Genomic DNA, 15,670 nt, shown 5'->3' with positions numbered 1-15,670 from the left:
GCTTTATTTTATGAGCAAAAAAAGCCCAACAAAGAAGTTTTTTTTGGAAGCCATTAGCTCCAAATTTAATGAAACTGATTTTCTTGAGAGCACTTTTCAAATGGCATTTTTAATGGTATACATCACATTCCAAGGTTAGTGTATGTGCATGAGTTACATGCTTAATGGAAAAATAAATGAGAGTCTTCCACGACATTATACACTCATGAAAGATTCAAAATGCATGAGTTTATGTCTGAGCTTGCGTTCACAGTGAGAGGCAGATGAATTCTTTTGGGTCAATATCCACTAATCAATGTCAGCCATTGTCATGTGTCAACTTCAATAAGATTCCAGAATAAGGGCAACCAATGCTCAAACTTTATAGGACGGACTTGCATTGGTAATCGGTTATCTCAATCAATTGATTTTTTTTATTTTTTTTTTTATCAAAATTACACGTGAGAAGAAGACAAACAGATAATAAGTTGCATCACTATAAGTCTTTTATTTAGTAAAAAATATCTCAAGAGAAATCAGTATACTGTAAGATTAGGAATGCATGTCACTTATAAACTCATTTTCATACTATACTCTTTTTACAAAATCAAGTTTATTTAAATTGGTTTTGTGTACAAAAACACTTAAAATAGAAAAAGTGAATAATGAAAAGAAAGAGAGAGGGAGAGAGATTTGAATAATGAAAAGGTGAATTATAATTATATAGAAAAAGTGAAGATGCGTGGGTGGAAGATTTGAAAATGACAGAATGATGAGTGTTCCACCCTCATAGTACACAACAAAGACAAAGGCATGCCAAAAAGCATTCCAACTCATTCATTTCATCATATCACATCGATCACACTTGAATTCAATCTTCATCACTCTCTCTCAAATCAACGGTCATAACTGTTTTATGTGTTATTTCATTCATCCCTATACTATACTATATATATTGTTGCATTAACTAACTCACTCTAAACCTTTTTCTTTAGTTTTTACACACACAAACAACTCTTATAAACCATTTTACCTCTTCATCACTCAACTAAGTGAAATCAAAGGATATATTAGTAGTAACCAAACAAAGAGAAGTAAAAGCTTAATTAGTTTGGATTATATTGGAATATATGTGACATTGAGATTGAAGCTGTGAATATGGTTGGAGAAGGAGCTTTATACGAGAAACTAACGACGATGTTTACCTCGGATCATGCATCGGTTGTGTCGCTAAACATATTTGTTGCTCTTCTTTGTACTTGCATCGTCATTGGTCATTTGTTGGAGGAGAACCGTTGGATTAATGAATCCATCACTGCTCTTCTCATTGTAAGTACTAAGTAGTAATATTATGTTCTTCATCAATAATCAATATACTATGCTTTCATTGTATGATATATTATTGATGGCATGGCAGGGTTTGTGTACTGGGGTGTTAATATTGTTTACAACTGGAGGAAGAAGCTCTCATATAATGGTTTTCAGCGAAGATCTTTTCTTTATTTACCTTCTCCCACCCATCATTTTCAATGCAGGGTCTCTTTTTCACTCTTCCTTTATTTGTATTTACAATCCATATAAAACTTTGAGAATAACATAAAAAAGTGGCATTATAGTATGATTTGATTAGAAACACTAAAATAAAGTGTTGTTGCGCGCTCACTCGTCACACATAGGAATGACTTTAATCTAATCTCTTAATATTTACTTTTAACTGTACTGTTTTTAAGAGAGTGCACAATTGCATGGTTCTGACTTCAATTCCTCTGTTATTCTTTATCCATCTTAGGTTTCAGGTCAAGAAGAAACAATTTTTCCGCAATTTTATGACTATAATGCTTTTTGGTGCAATTGGTACACTTATATCATTCTGCATTATATCACTCGGTAATTATTTGACTAATATGCCTCTACTTTCTATACCATCAATCAATTTTATCAATTGAGAATTTATAACAGATACTTGTTTTGATAAGATTTTGGATCAAAATGTGGTGTCATATTCTCTATTAATGTGTAACATTATTTATCCCTAACCAACGCTTTTTGTGTGAGATAATACTAACTCATTTATTATCTCTTATTATTTTTCCTAGGTGCCATACACTTCTTCCAAAAATTAGATATTGGTTCCCTCAAGATTGGAGATTATTTAGGTATATACTATATATATGATTATCTCATAGTTTAATGTTGGACTTATCTGCAAATATGAACACTTACCTTATCTTATTCTACTGAATGCAGCAATTGGAGCAATATTTTCAGCAACAGATTCTGTTTGCACATTGCAGGTATAACTTTCAATACATTTTCCCCCTCTTTACACAGCATTTATTTGATATTATCTATCTGTATGCATCAGGTTCTTAATCAGGATGAGACACCTTTACTGTACAGCCTGGTGTTTGGAGAAGGCGTAGTAAATGATGCTACTTCTATAGTACTCTTCAAAGCAATTCAGAATTTTGACCTCTCTCACATTGACTTAACCACTGCTTTACATTTATTAGGAAACTTTTTATATTTGTTCATAGCAAGCACTGTCTTGGGAATCTTTGTAAGTGTTTCTTTGACTCTCTAATCTTGCCCCCTTGTCTCTTCTATTGGTTGCTTGTGACTTAAGTAACTGTTTTTTCTGATATTTTTTAGGTTGGATTGTTTAGCGCATACATTATTAAAAGGCTCTATTTTGGCAAGTTGATAAGGTGGATTAGTTCAGGAATTCCAGAAATTGTATTAGCTTATAGTTAGTAATTTTCTAATTTTATTTTTTTTCAACAAATGTCAGGCACTCTACAGACCGCGAGGTCGCTCTAATGATACTAATGGCTTATCTTTCATATATGCTAGCTGAAGTAAGATTTTTTTCCTGGAAATTGAGTCGATGTTTTACTATAATATTGTAACTGATTCTAGTACTGATCATTTTTATTGTTTCTTTGGCAGCTATTTTCTTTTAGTGCCATTCTGACTGTGTTCTTCTGCGGCATTCTTATGTCGCATTATACCTGGCATAATGTTACAGAAAGTTCAAGAATAACAACAAAGTACGTTAAATTGTCCAATATATTTACATTAGTATAAAGATTGATACTAATTTGAAAGTTATTTTATATAATCACTCTGATGCAGGCATACTTTTGCTACTATGTCATTCATTGCTGAGATATTTATCTTCCTTTATGTTGGGATGGATGCACTAGATATGGAGAAGTGGCGATTCGTAAGTCAAAGGTATAAAGATTTTTAGATTGATGGAGTTGATAAACTGACTAGAAATTACTGTCAAACGTGAAATTAACACTGTGGTCTCTTCATTAGCCAAAAAAAATCAATTGGGGTCAGTTCATTGCTGTTGGCACTTATCCTAGTGGGAAGAGCTGCATTTGTTTTCCCTCTTTCCTTCATATCCAACTTGTCTAAGAAGTCTCAATCTGAGAAAATTGAGTTTAAGCAACAAGTATGTATCTTCTCATTTCCATTTCAAGATCTTCATAGTTGAGTGAGTCAATTGATGTATTGCACTTTCGCGCCGATGGTTTGTCTCAGGTGACAATTTGGTGGGCTGGTCTCATGCGTGGAGCTGTTTCTATTGCACTTGCTTACAATCAGGTGAAAGATCAAACTTCATAGCTTCCAATTCAACATCCTGAAATTATATAATTGACTGATACTAATAAACACTTTTTCACATGCAGTTTACAAGACTAGGACATACTAAATTGCGTGAGAATGCCATCATGATCACTAGTACTATTACAGTTGTACTCTTTAGCACAGTGGTTAGACTCTACTCTACTCAATTAAATGACACATTAATATAGATTAGGAGAAGTGTCATTTTCACATTAAGTAAAAGTAAATAGACCTGTATATGAGTGACAGTGACACTCCATCATAACTAGGAATGTTAAAAGGAGAAAAAGTTACCAAATATTGTTTTGAACATTTGAAATTGTGCAGGTGTTTGGGTTGATGACAAAGCCACTTGTGAGGTTATTGCTACCTTCTTCTAAACACATAATAATCAGCATACCGTCCCCGCCATCTAGCCCGAAATCATTCAGTGTGCCACTTCTTGGCAATGGAGAAGATGTAGGGGGCAATGGTGGTACCCAAAGACCAAGCAGATTGCGTACGCTCCTTAGGATTCCTAGTCATGGGGTACATCACTACTGGCGCAAATTTGATGATTCTTTCATGCGACCTGTCTTTGGTGGCCGGGGTTTTGTACCTTATGTTCCTGGTTCACCCCTTTAACTTAGTGTCAAACACTGGAATCTATATACTAATTAGTTTGATAGATGGTGTGGTGTGTGGTTTGGCTTAAATTTTGGCTTTGATTATGCACTTTTATCAATTTTTAGAAGATTTCAACTTTCTATACGATGCCAATTGCCAAAAGAGGGAAAAAATGAAGAAGGTACAAGGAAAGAAAAGATTTATAGGAGGAATATTACAGACATAGAAAGAGTTGTTTGCTTGGGTAACTTATTGTAATTTGATGCTGATTAAGTGATTCAGATTTTTGGTTTGTACATGCTGTGGAAGAAAACGTCATGAGACACTGCAGATATAGATTTTACAATTGCTTGGTTGTGTAATGAGAGTGTCTAAATTACTTAGATCATGTATCAGTGTAATATTTTGTGTAGAGAATAATATTTATTTATTAATCATCCGACTCAACAATAGTTGAATCGATTGAACTAATCAAATGCCTTTTGGGTTTTATCCCCTGTTCCATGATGACAGAATTAGGCAGCACATAATCACCCTGGTGGTGAGATGAGAGCAGATTGAATTCACATGGTGCAACAAGCCAACAGCATGAGTCCTGTCGTTGCTCTAGTTGCAGGGTTTGGACTCCTTTACAAGAAACTAGAAAGTTCAAAAAGGTACTTGGAAGAATATGGAGACCTCGGTCAGTCTCTCTATTTCTATCACGAATTCTAAGGGAAACATTTCTAGGAAAGTCAATGAACGGATTAAAGATTTTAGCTGAGAATAGCATAAGGTTCCTTATAATCTTCTATTAATAGGCTTAGTTCATTTTAAACACATTCACATGTCACATTAACATCGATTGAGTCAAACCATCATAATAAACAAGTATAGAGAAACAATTGATTTCAAAACATTTGCTATTATGCTCAAGCAGTTTTATGCCTTATGGATGAATATAGTATCCGACTGCCACGCCGACAAGAGCAACCATGCAGACAAACAGTAATGGAAAGCCAGCCTGAACTTTTGCATTACTTTTCCTCTTTAACACCTCCTAACAAAACAAAAGAAAACTTATATCAATCGTCGTTGTCAATAAAAAAATGTATAGTAGCTCAAAACATAATTTCACTGCTTTAAAGAATCAGAAGACACGAACATTGAAACATTCAAAAATCAGCATAAATCCCCCACTTGTGTATGTAATACCAGACAGAAATCAAGCACTGTTGATCAGAAAACTTCTAATGGTTTTCTGATATGAGAAAAATGTAACAGTTCCTGCTGAGTTAACTGCCTAAATTGGAGTAATTATAGTCTAAAAAAAATGTTGGATTTATAGTGATGATTTATAATGAAAAACTAACAAAATTGACTTTTTATGCCTTCCCTCTTCCCAAAGTTTTTTAATTGCATTTGTGGTTATGTTGTTGCCCTTAATATGGCGAAAAAATGCAGACAAATCATGTGGCTGCATTGCAATTGCGGAAGCAATGGCAGCTGCGAACCTCAGTTTAAAACGATGCCCCCAACCCCCCGGGCACACAAGCAGACACTCTCTAGTATTCTCAACTGTATTGATATGGGAAACAAAGTTCATGCAGGATAACATCGACATAAAATAAAAAATAACAAGAAAAAAAAAAACCTACCAACTCTTGCTTCAGCAACTCTTTTTCTTTAATGTTTGCGCGTCTCTCCTCATTCAACTTCATCACGGCAGCCTCAGTCTGCAAAGATCAAAACTAAAGATATGAATTGCTTTCATCTTTGCACTTTACAAAAAATGTCAAAAAACACAACTTAAAGAACTGACACCAAGTCTTGGACCATACATAAGCTGAGATAATATCTTTATAAACCACACTGGCATAGGATAAGCATATTACAACCTTTTAAGACAATTTATGTCCCTAGGCAATAATCATTACACAATCAAAAACATGTTAACTTTAAATGAAGTCAAGAATCTATAGTTGATGATAAATTATCTTTCTCTTTTTGGCTCACAGGGAGCAAAACAATATGCCATTATGATATGATCCTAGCCTTATTTATACATATATTAGTATAATGTGGGGTTAACAAATATTAGATAGCTTTAAATTACATTGGGTTTACTCATTTCCTCCATCAAATCCCATTTAAGGTAGTAGTCTAATAAAGTTTAGATATTTATCAGCCAACATTTTGAGAGAATTATGTTAAAGTATGACGGGCACATGGACTAGAAAACTTACTGTCATGATGATTGATCTAAATTCAGGATCTCTAACCTCTCTTAGCTTGGAATCCATCATAGAAAGCCTTGACTTCAATTCCTCACAACTCTTGGCTAAATTCAACTGCACATCATCTTTTTCTGGGCTCATATCACCCACATTTTCAGCATGCCTTGGGACTATAACCTCATCTGTTTTATCCTCTCTTGTATCCAAGGCTGGTTCCAAACCTTTAACTTCCTCTGAATCCTGGTAAAAGTAAATAAAAAAATGAGAGAGTTGTTAATTTATTATCTATCAACCAATGGTATGGAACATTATATGCCACCACCGTGTTGAACTAAAACTAAAAAATTTTAAGTTTGCATATGGTGGTGCCTAACAGACAGATGACTGGCAACTTGATAGGCACGAAAAAATGAAAAATTAACTATGTTATTCATATTATACTGCAATGTATGTCCACAGAAAATGGCCACTGTTTCTTCATAATCCAAGTAACTTGTGAGAGAGAGATTCATGATAAAAACTTTGAAGGAAAGTAGCTCACTCTTAGAGGTGGAGGTATGTTTTCAATTCCACTGGGCACCCTATCTTTTAGCACATTAATTTGGTTGGACGGATCCTGTTTGATATCACCATTTACTGGTAGCAAAACTGGTGAAGATGGTGGGCTGATGAGGACTACCTTCAGTTTCTTCTCCTCGACGTACTTTCCAGTATCTTTTGCAAACTGTAAAGAGAACAAATTTAAAATCATTCAAGAAAAAACAGAATGAAAATAGTTTGACTATTTGAACTAGTTTGTATTGACTTATTTGAACTCTACTTGCATAAGTTTTGTGAGACTGTTTGGAAGAACTTATAAAACCAGATTATCACATTGTTCATAAGTTGTTTTCAACTTATTTTCATTAGTTATCCAAGATAGCTTACGAAAACAACTTATAGCTTATACCGAAACAATTAAAATCTGTTTTACCTTTTATTATAGAAATAGCTTATACATAAAACCTATCATGTTAAGTGCTTGTACTATAAGCTGCAAATAAGTTGTTTATCCAAACAATTCCTATATCTTTAAGTAACCCTTCCTGCTTACGACATATCACACCCTCAAAACAGAGAAAAATATATAAATAATAACATGATCTCACCATATCAGATGTAATGTCATCTTCTGTAGTTCCAAAGGGGACAACAGTGCTTATAATAAGAAACTTGTCTTTGCAATGCATATCAGGGGGTGCCGTGCGTTGAGCTTGCATCGTAACTAGTACATCCAAAAAATAAACATAAGCCAATAACTTGTGTTACTTGAATCATACTAAAAATAAAAAACATATAAAAAGTATACTAAAAATATGAAATGAATTGAGCCTTAAACAAGAAGGTAAATGAAAAAAATACCAGTGAAATCACATTTATCCTTTGGCTTGATGATGCCTATATTAGGTCTAACGCAGTACTTCTTCGGCGACGTAGTTTTAACCTGCCAATTGATTACAAAATTATAGACATATATTTCTTGTTCGCAATGTAAATAGTAAATACCAATACCATACCAATAACATTATTATCATACAGTAAAAGGGTGTAATGTAATGTAAAGAAAAGAGTGATAATTGAGTAAATAGTTGTGGTACCAACGTACCTTAAAAGCAATGTACTGATCAATCTTGTTTGCAAGTTGAATCAAACATGAACTTTGTTTCTTCAATTCAACTACATGAAGAAAACAACAAGAACAGCATTGTGATAATTATTATTATCCTTGAAAAGAAAATGCTAAGAAAAGAAGGAGAAGTGACTTACAGACAAATCTGAGTTCGGAAGGATCGATTTGAAGAAGCTCTGTAGTCATGTTCTTGTTTGTTTCTTTTCTAATGTAAAAAAATGAGAATGCAGAGAAGAAGATGAAGAAGAAGAAGAAGAGTGGAAATTTGAATGAATGAAAGAAAGAAAAGGAAAGAGAAGAGAATAAGAAGTTTGAAGTTTGTTGGAGAAATGGTTGGGGGTCCGGTCGGTTACGTGAGTGGGGGGGCTCACCAACTGCTCTTGTTGTACCAAATCAACTCATCTTTTCAAACTATTTCCCCTTTTATTTCATTTTTATCTTTTTTTATTACTTCATTTATTTCTACTACCTACCAATATTAACTTTTTATTTATTTAAGCTACCAAGATTAATGCATTAATCAAAATAATAAATATCATGAAAAAATTGTAGAGTTGATCTATATACTCAATAAGAAATTTTAATTTCAAATTTAATATTTATAGATTATTAAGTGGGATAACTCTAATGACTCTTATGGTAATTCAATCTTTCTTCGTATATGAGAAGATGTGTCATTAGATTTGATATCATGATAAAAAAATCTTTTAAAATCCTTTGAATTTTAATCCATTACACCTCTAGCCAAAAAAAAAAAAAAGAGTCGGTTAATAACAATTAATTCCTTTCAATATCAAGAGAAAATAAAATGATCGTTAGTAGTTTGGTAGGAGATAAAATTAAAGAAAATGAAGAAAGAAAAACATGTACAATTGTAAAATGACATAAATACTAACAAAAGATATTAAATCTTTCTTATTTTTATTATACTTGACTAAAAAGATATTAATTAAAAACAAATAATTAACAGTTAACTTTAATACTTTAAGCTCTACAAGTATTCATGTTTTTAGCTTTATGTGAATTCCTCTTGTTTTTTTCTTCCCTATGAAATTGGAATAATCTATTGGAATGATTTTATTAGCTTTCTTTTAAATTATATTTGAATATTGATAGTCTGTTAAGCTACCATTTATTTAACTCCTAAGTAATATCTTGTCAAAAAAAACTCCTAACTAATATAACTCCTAAGCTACCATTTACACGCAATATTCATGGTGATATAATTGATGACGTGCATACATCTGCATTTCTAAACACAATTGTTGCTTCAAGAGTTCCAAAAATCACAAATTAAGACTAAAGGTTGGAGTGTCGGTCATGTTGTTGAGAAATTTAGATATACAAAAGATTTATTCAATGGAACAAGGTTAATCATAACTAGAATGGGAAAATATGTGCTTGAGGATGAGGTAATATCCGAAAGTAGTGTTGGAGAAAAAGTATTTATACCGCATTTATTTCTATCACCTCAGATGTTTGTATTCCTTTCAAGTTTCAAAGATGACAGTTTCATTTAGTTGTCTCATTTGCCATGACTATTAACAAGAGTCAATGACAATCACTCCAACATGTTGGACAATATCTCCCAACGCATGTATTTTCGCACGGACAACTATACAATGTTGTATAAAGAGTTGCATCCAGAGAAGGACTGAAGATATTGATTAATAATGAAGATTGTGAAGATATGGATGAGACGTCTAACGTCGTGTATGAAGAAGTATTTCAAAATGTGTAATACCCCCTATTATGTATTTCGTTGTAACATTCTTGGTTGGCGATATGATATTTCAGCAAACAATACATTTTGTGACTTTGATAATTGTTCTTTACGTAGTTTAATTATTAAAGTTCCATTCCAAAATATTATGTTTCACTAAGTATGAAAATATTTCAAGCTCATAAGACCTCGGCGATCTAGTATGGTTTAATACTTCTAACCTGCTAACCCTATCCATTCAAAGGAAATTATCAACATATTATCAACAAACAAGCTTTTCGCTATAAAACCAACACTTGTTATTACTTATTCCAACAACACACACTCTCGTCGCTCTCTCTCTCTCTCTCTCTCTCTCTCTCTCTCTCTCTCTCTCTCTCTCTCTTCTATTCATTACGTTCTTTGATCGAATTAACTCATCAAACAAACGAGCTTACTGGTTTATTGTTTGCAAATCACTGGAATTTTATGGTTTAATTTGTGGTTTATTTTAAATTTGATTGTGATATTTCTTATGCTAATTCACATTCAACAGGTACCTGGTGCCAGATTCTCTAACCCAATTTCAGTTTCCCGTTCAGTTAAGGGGGAATGCCTTTCCATCCATTACATTGCAGTCTAGGGTACCTCGTTTTCAAGTTACATGTGTTGTAAGTTCCTCTAAACTCTTTTACTATATTTTATTTTATTTTAGGATTAATTATGTTTTTTCTGTCTGCAAATATACAAGTTTTTGTTTTTGTTTTTTAATTTGATCCATAATGTTTTGTTTTGTTTTATTCCATGTATGTATGCATAACATTTGATTTTTGTAGACTAAAGTTATTAAATTAATATTACGTACATATTATAAGGATCAATTTCAATGTGAACAAATTTAAGCTGAACTAGAATAAAACAACAATGAACAAAAGCAAAAAAGTTCTGTATGGATTGTTTGGGATCACTTAAATGAAAGATATATTATTCACTTGTAGTAAACTCTATACTTATTTTTATAGTATAATTATAAAATTACTAAATTGTTGCTAGTTCAGAAGAGGATAATGGATTTGGTGTGGTATCACACATTTTGATTTGTTTCACTCGTTGTCTTGATTCAGTTAACTGCTCAATGAAGAGATTTTAATTTTTTCTAATAAAAATTGATTTATTGATTCCACAGTATATTTGTTGTTGGAATTATCAATGGTTGCTTGTACTTCTAATACTTAATTTAATTCTGTGTGGTATTTATTTGGACTATATTTGCATTATTTGTTGTGATATAAACGATGTGAATTTAATATGAGGCCAAAGCAGAAACTGTAAAGAAGGTGTGTGACATTGTCAAAAAATACAACTGGCATTGCCAAATGAGTCCTCTGTCACTGGAGAGTCCAAATTTTCTGCACTTGGAGCTGACTCTCTCGACACAGTATTGACATATTCACAAATTTTGTCTATGAATTCTTGTCTATGCATAAAAGTGTAACTCATGCATTCACAATTCACAACACTTGATTGTATTGTATCTATTTTTATTTTATTACCTTATCTACGTGTGTGGTAATGTACTTCTTGGTTTCTGAGCTCTAATGCTATCTTGTTGTTTTTGGTGATTAGTTTTCACTTGTCAGAAATACTCAATCCATTTCTCATTAGGTTGTTATTTCATTCTATCTGTTTGTTTCATGTTTAAAACCAGAAGACAGTTATGGCGTTTTTATGCACTTTTGCTGCCAATTTTGAATAACATCTTTTTCTAGGCTATTAACTATCCTTTAGTATATTGTTGTGGCAAATGCATACACATATAACATTGTTGACTAATTTAATTTTATTCCCTTCTCTATTTAGAATATCATTTGGACATTATGGTTTTTAATCTACTTGGAAAATTGTAATTAAAATGTATTTTGAGTCCCTTCTTGCCTCTTGAACCACTTAAGTTGCCTAAGCGGAAACTTCAGCATGATTCTACATTTGAGAAAAATGATAACATAGCCTCTGTTATTTATCTTTTATAGTTTTTTTTTAAACTTATTTAGACTTGTTAAATTTCCTGTAGGTTGAGATTGTAATGGGACTTGAGGAGGAATTTGGTATTAGTGTTGAAGAAGAAAGTGCCCAGTCCATTACCACCGTCCAAGAAGCAGCATACATGATTGATAATCTTCTTGAAAGCAAGAGTGCACCTAGAACAAAGACACACATGCATTTTAGGGTTTTTATATTTTTGTGTGAGGGGTTTTTTAATTTTATCTTAGGAATTTCAGTTTGATTACTCTTCAAGAAACTGTTAAATCTTTTCTGAACTCATAGAATTATTGCATTACTAGTTTTATTTATGTAGAATCTGTGGCTCTCATCAACTATGAAATGAAATCTATCTGTTTAAGTGTTTTATGTGCTCCTCTATTACAAAGCTTTTTCTTCCATTCTTCTTCAAGGCCTTTGAGGCTCGATATGATGTCTATTACGCGGAGGGTTTAATCTTCTACAGTGCCTCGTGCCTCTGTTTCCTACTATAATTTCCTTATATCTTCAGAGAGGAAGAAATTTTATTCCACCATTCATTATATTTATTTTATTAGGTGTATGATCCCTCATAGGGTTGGACAAGATTTATGGAAACCGCCCAAACCGCCCGTTTCGAATAACCCGCAAGTAGGCGGGTCGGTTTAAGCGGGTCAATCGGTTTATTCGGATTGACAGAAACGGATATGTGTGGCTTATTTCAGTCGGTTTCAGTTTGGTGAAATCAAACCATAATAACCCATATCCCACCGCTGCATAGTTTCTTGAATAGATAAATCACAGTAGAGCGGTAGTCTAGCAGACTAGCAAGTGCTTTTTCCCTATATTTTTTTTTCTAGTATCCACACAATATTACTGACACACTCCACCTTTGCAGTCCCATCTTTCTATACTTTTGTACATCCACTAGTTTTTTTAAATCATTTTTTACTTGGTTGAATAAAATAATAAGTATTCTTAGGCAGACCACTTCAATACTCCATCTCACCACACCTCACTGTCACCCTCACCCACTCTTCCTCTTTCTTCTCCCTCTCTCGCAGACTCACAACACCAACCTTCTTTTTTAGTTCCTTCTTTTTCTCTACAACAAAACCCCAACCTCACAACCTTTGGTAACCTCCCAATGTCTTGATGTGTCAATTCATATATACTCTTGCATGCTAGAACTTTGCTCTAAACCTTCAACTACTTCACTATCATTTCTATTGTGAGCATTTTTGAAGTCATGCATCTTCCTTTGTTTTAATCTTATTTTTTTATTTACTTTTGTTTCTTTCTATTTTTGTTTGTGGAGATTTAGAGATACTTATGGAACCTAAAAACCGCCCGAAACTACCTGTAACCCAAAATAACCGAATTCGAGCAAACCGACTTCTCATACGGACGAAAATGGATGCATGTATAGCAACCGTGGTTATGAACGGAATTTCATTTCTCAACCGAATACCGACCGTTGTCCACCCCTAATCCCTCATATTAAAATATAGAGTTGTTGTAGTTAATTAAGGAAAAATTACGGCAGCATGTGGGATGGTCCAACAAGAATTTGGTGAAGTGAAAACTATTTATATAAGGTAGGGCAAGTATTAATGCTAGTATTATTATATTTAGACTTTTATAAATTATATATTTGTTACGCGGCTTGCCCACATATTTAGGGCAACATTATTGGTCCAACAAAAATTTGGTTCAGTAAGAACTATTTTAATGACATAAAATAACCAATATAACATTTACTAAATTATAGTTTTGTACTTTCTTCGTTCAAAAACATACCTTGTGATTCCTATTACTTATTTAGAAAATCATCGAGTGCGAGATAAGCAAGTCTTTCTCAGTTTTATAAATGTTTACAAAGGTTGTGGGAGTGTTCAAAACAATCAAAGTAAGTGGAACTTGACAAATTATTATCACTTTATTCGTGTGTCATGTTTATAGCACCATTAATGAAAGTGGCCGTTCGCAAGGGGCATGTTTCAAGCAAATGATGCACAGTGGATAAAGGAAACAGAAAATACCGCGATGGAGAGAATATCAAGCCAAACCTGGAGCACCACTTACTCATAGCAGGTGGAAAAATCACACATTGTCCATGAAAATAAATAACACCTTATGATCTTTACGAGTTTCACCCTATGAAGTTTGAATACGTAGTACAGATGCGAGTACGATACGAAACATATACATGAATATATAAGTTTTTAAAAATTTAGGATACGATACGGCTAAGATATATTAACAAAAAAATGTATTAAAACTTGGACAAAATTACACAATTTATCCCCTAACTTAATTTTTGGAAACACTTTCGTCATTTTTTTTCTTCCAATTTAATAATTTATGTTATAAAATGTCAATATTCTATGATTTTTTATGGGGTTTTTTCAATGAAATATAAATTTCTATGTTTGTATGATGAAGATTTGAGTTTATTTATGAGTTAGATGAATTTTTTTATAAGTTTTTTTTTCTTTCGAGTTTTTGATTCATATACTTTTTAATAACAATGTTGATATTTTATAACATAAATGATTAAATTAGGAAAAAAATAAAATAAAGGACATAAGTATTACCTTATTATAATATAAATGATTAACTGGGAAAAAAAGAAGAAGATAGAAGACGAAAGTGATACTTTTTTGTGTGTAAAGAAAACGAAAATGTTACTTGAAATTAAATTAATTGACGAATTGTGTAATTTTGTTTAAAACTTGCGTGCATGTAAAATACATGAAAAAAAGGTGCATTGATTTCTATGATTTCTATTCATTAATATATAACTATAAAGTTCCCAATATACAAAAAGGATAATACTTGTGATCAAAATACGAGGTGTGGAGTTTTCGTATAAATCATAATTTCATTTCATTTCCATGCTAATACTATATTAACATAAGTAGAGCTAAAAGAGCTTAAAACAAGTTTTGCATATTTAGAGCGACCGACAACATATTTAACCGTAATAATACTCTTCTATACTATATATAAAGAAAATAGCACATTTTGATAGGATTTTGAGCTGGCTTTTTTATTATTCCAATTATACTTTTAAACGTTTTTTTTTTATAATAAGCTATATTGTTGGTGTTTTTAAAAAAAAGATAAGAATTTTTATTATGTGTAGTGATATTTGAACAACTTATGTGACAACTTCTTTTCTCTCTCTTTTTATTGGTCAAAAACAATGGAGAGAGAAAGAGGAAGAGAGAGAATAAGAGTCTAATGTGAGTATAAGAGAGAAAGTTGTCAAAAGATTGTCATAAATGGTTGTACAAATATCATTTCTCTTTTATTATATTTTTGCAGTCATTGAAAAAGATAAATATGGTTTGTTGAGTTAAAGTCACAAATATAATAAAAATTCTTCTATAGAATCTATTTTTAAAAGTTTTTTTTGGTGGGGTGGGGGTGAGGATACTAGGAAAATAGCATGGATAAAATGGGAATCTATTTGTGTTCCAAAGGAGGATGTGGAGGGTTGGGGGTTAGGAGGTTGGGAGAGTTTAATTTGTCCTTGTTGGGGAATGGTGTTAGCGGATGTTGGTGGATAAAGAGGGGTTATAGTACCGTGTTTTAAAAGCACGTTATGGTGAGGAGGGTGGTCGTTTGAAGGAGGTGGCAGGTTAGGCTCGTCTTGGTGGAGGATGTTATGTAATGTTCGTGAGAGAGTTGGTGAGGGAGTGGGAAATTGGTTTGAAGGTAACATTCGACGGGTTGTGGGAGATGGTCGTAGTACCTCATTTTGGTTCGATCATTGGGTCGGGGATTCGCCTTTGCGACTCAAATTTCCTCGACTTTTTGATTTGGCTATAAATA

At 32.7% G+C, this 15,670-nt stretch overlaps 2 protein-coding genes and 1 pseudogene across 3 annotated transcripts; 2 read left to right on the top strand and 1 right to left on the bottom strand.

Annotated features, from left to right (window-relative positions):
• The first annotated feature begins 1,137 nt into the window (after positions 1-1,137).
• On the top strand, positions 1,138-4,695 carry LOC11416257 (sodium/hydrogen exchanger 1). Its single transcript, XM_024782300.1, has 14 exons — positions 1,138-1,308; positions 1,397-1,515; positions 1,769-1,866; positions 2,076-2,135; positions 2,227-2,273; positions 2,345-2,539; positions 2,632-2,687; positions 2,771-2,837; positions 2,929-3,029; positions 3,115-3,216; positions 3,304-3,442; positions 3,532-3,594; positions 3,681-3,764; positions 3,946-4,695. Exons 1-14 carry the CDS (start codon positions 1,138-1,140, stop codon positions 4,240-4,242), a joined length of 1,599 nt encoding a protein of 532 aa, XP_024638068.1. The 3' UTR covers positions 4,243-4,695.
• A 282-nt stretch (positions 4,696-4,977) lies between these two features.
• Positions 4,978-8,471, bottom strand: LOC11417775 (vesicle-associated protein 1-2). 2 transcript variants are annotated; one of them, XM_003609530.4, is made up of 8 exons: positions 8,247-8,471; positions 8,086-8,156; positions 7,842-7,923; positions 7,589-7,704; positions 6,982-7,164; positions 6,486-6,680; positions 5,862-5,939; positions 4,978-5,263 (listed from the first exon to the last, which is right to left on the bottom strand). In XM_003609530.4, the coding sequence occupies exons 1-8, from the start codon at positions 8,293-8,295 to the stop codon at positions 5,153-5,155; spliced, it is 885 nt and encodes a 294-aa protein (XP_003609578.2). In that variant the 5' UTR covers positions 8,296-8,471; the 3' UTR covers positions 4,978-5,152. The 2 variants fall into 2 exon arrangements, with proteins under 2 accessions (XP_003609578.2, XP_013458237.1); XM_013602783.3 differs by having other exon boundaries at positions 6,450-6,680; positions 8,247-8,470.
• A 1,749-nt stretch (positions 8,472-10,220) lies between these two features.
• On the top strand, positions 10,221-12,220 carry LOC11427932 (acyl carrier protein 1, chloroplastic-like; annotated as a pseudogene).
• The last annotated feature ends 3,450 nt before the right edge of the window (positions 12,221-15,670 follow it).

This window comes from Medicago truncatula, chromosome 4, assembly GCF_003473485.1.
Source record: "Medicago truncatula cultivar Jemalong A17 chromosome 4, MtrunA17r5.0-ANR, whole genome shotgun sequence".
NCBI classification, from domain to species: Eukaryota; Viridiplantae; Streptophyta; class Magnoliopsida; order Fabales; family Fabaceae; genus Medicago; species Medicago truncatula.
Note: the sequence above shows the minus strand (reverse complement) of the source record. Positions and strands in the feature narration are given on the sequence as shown.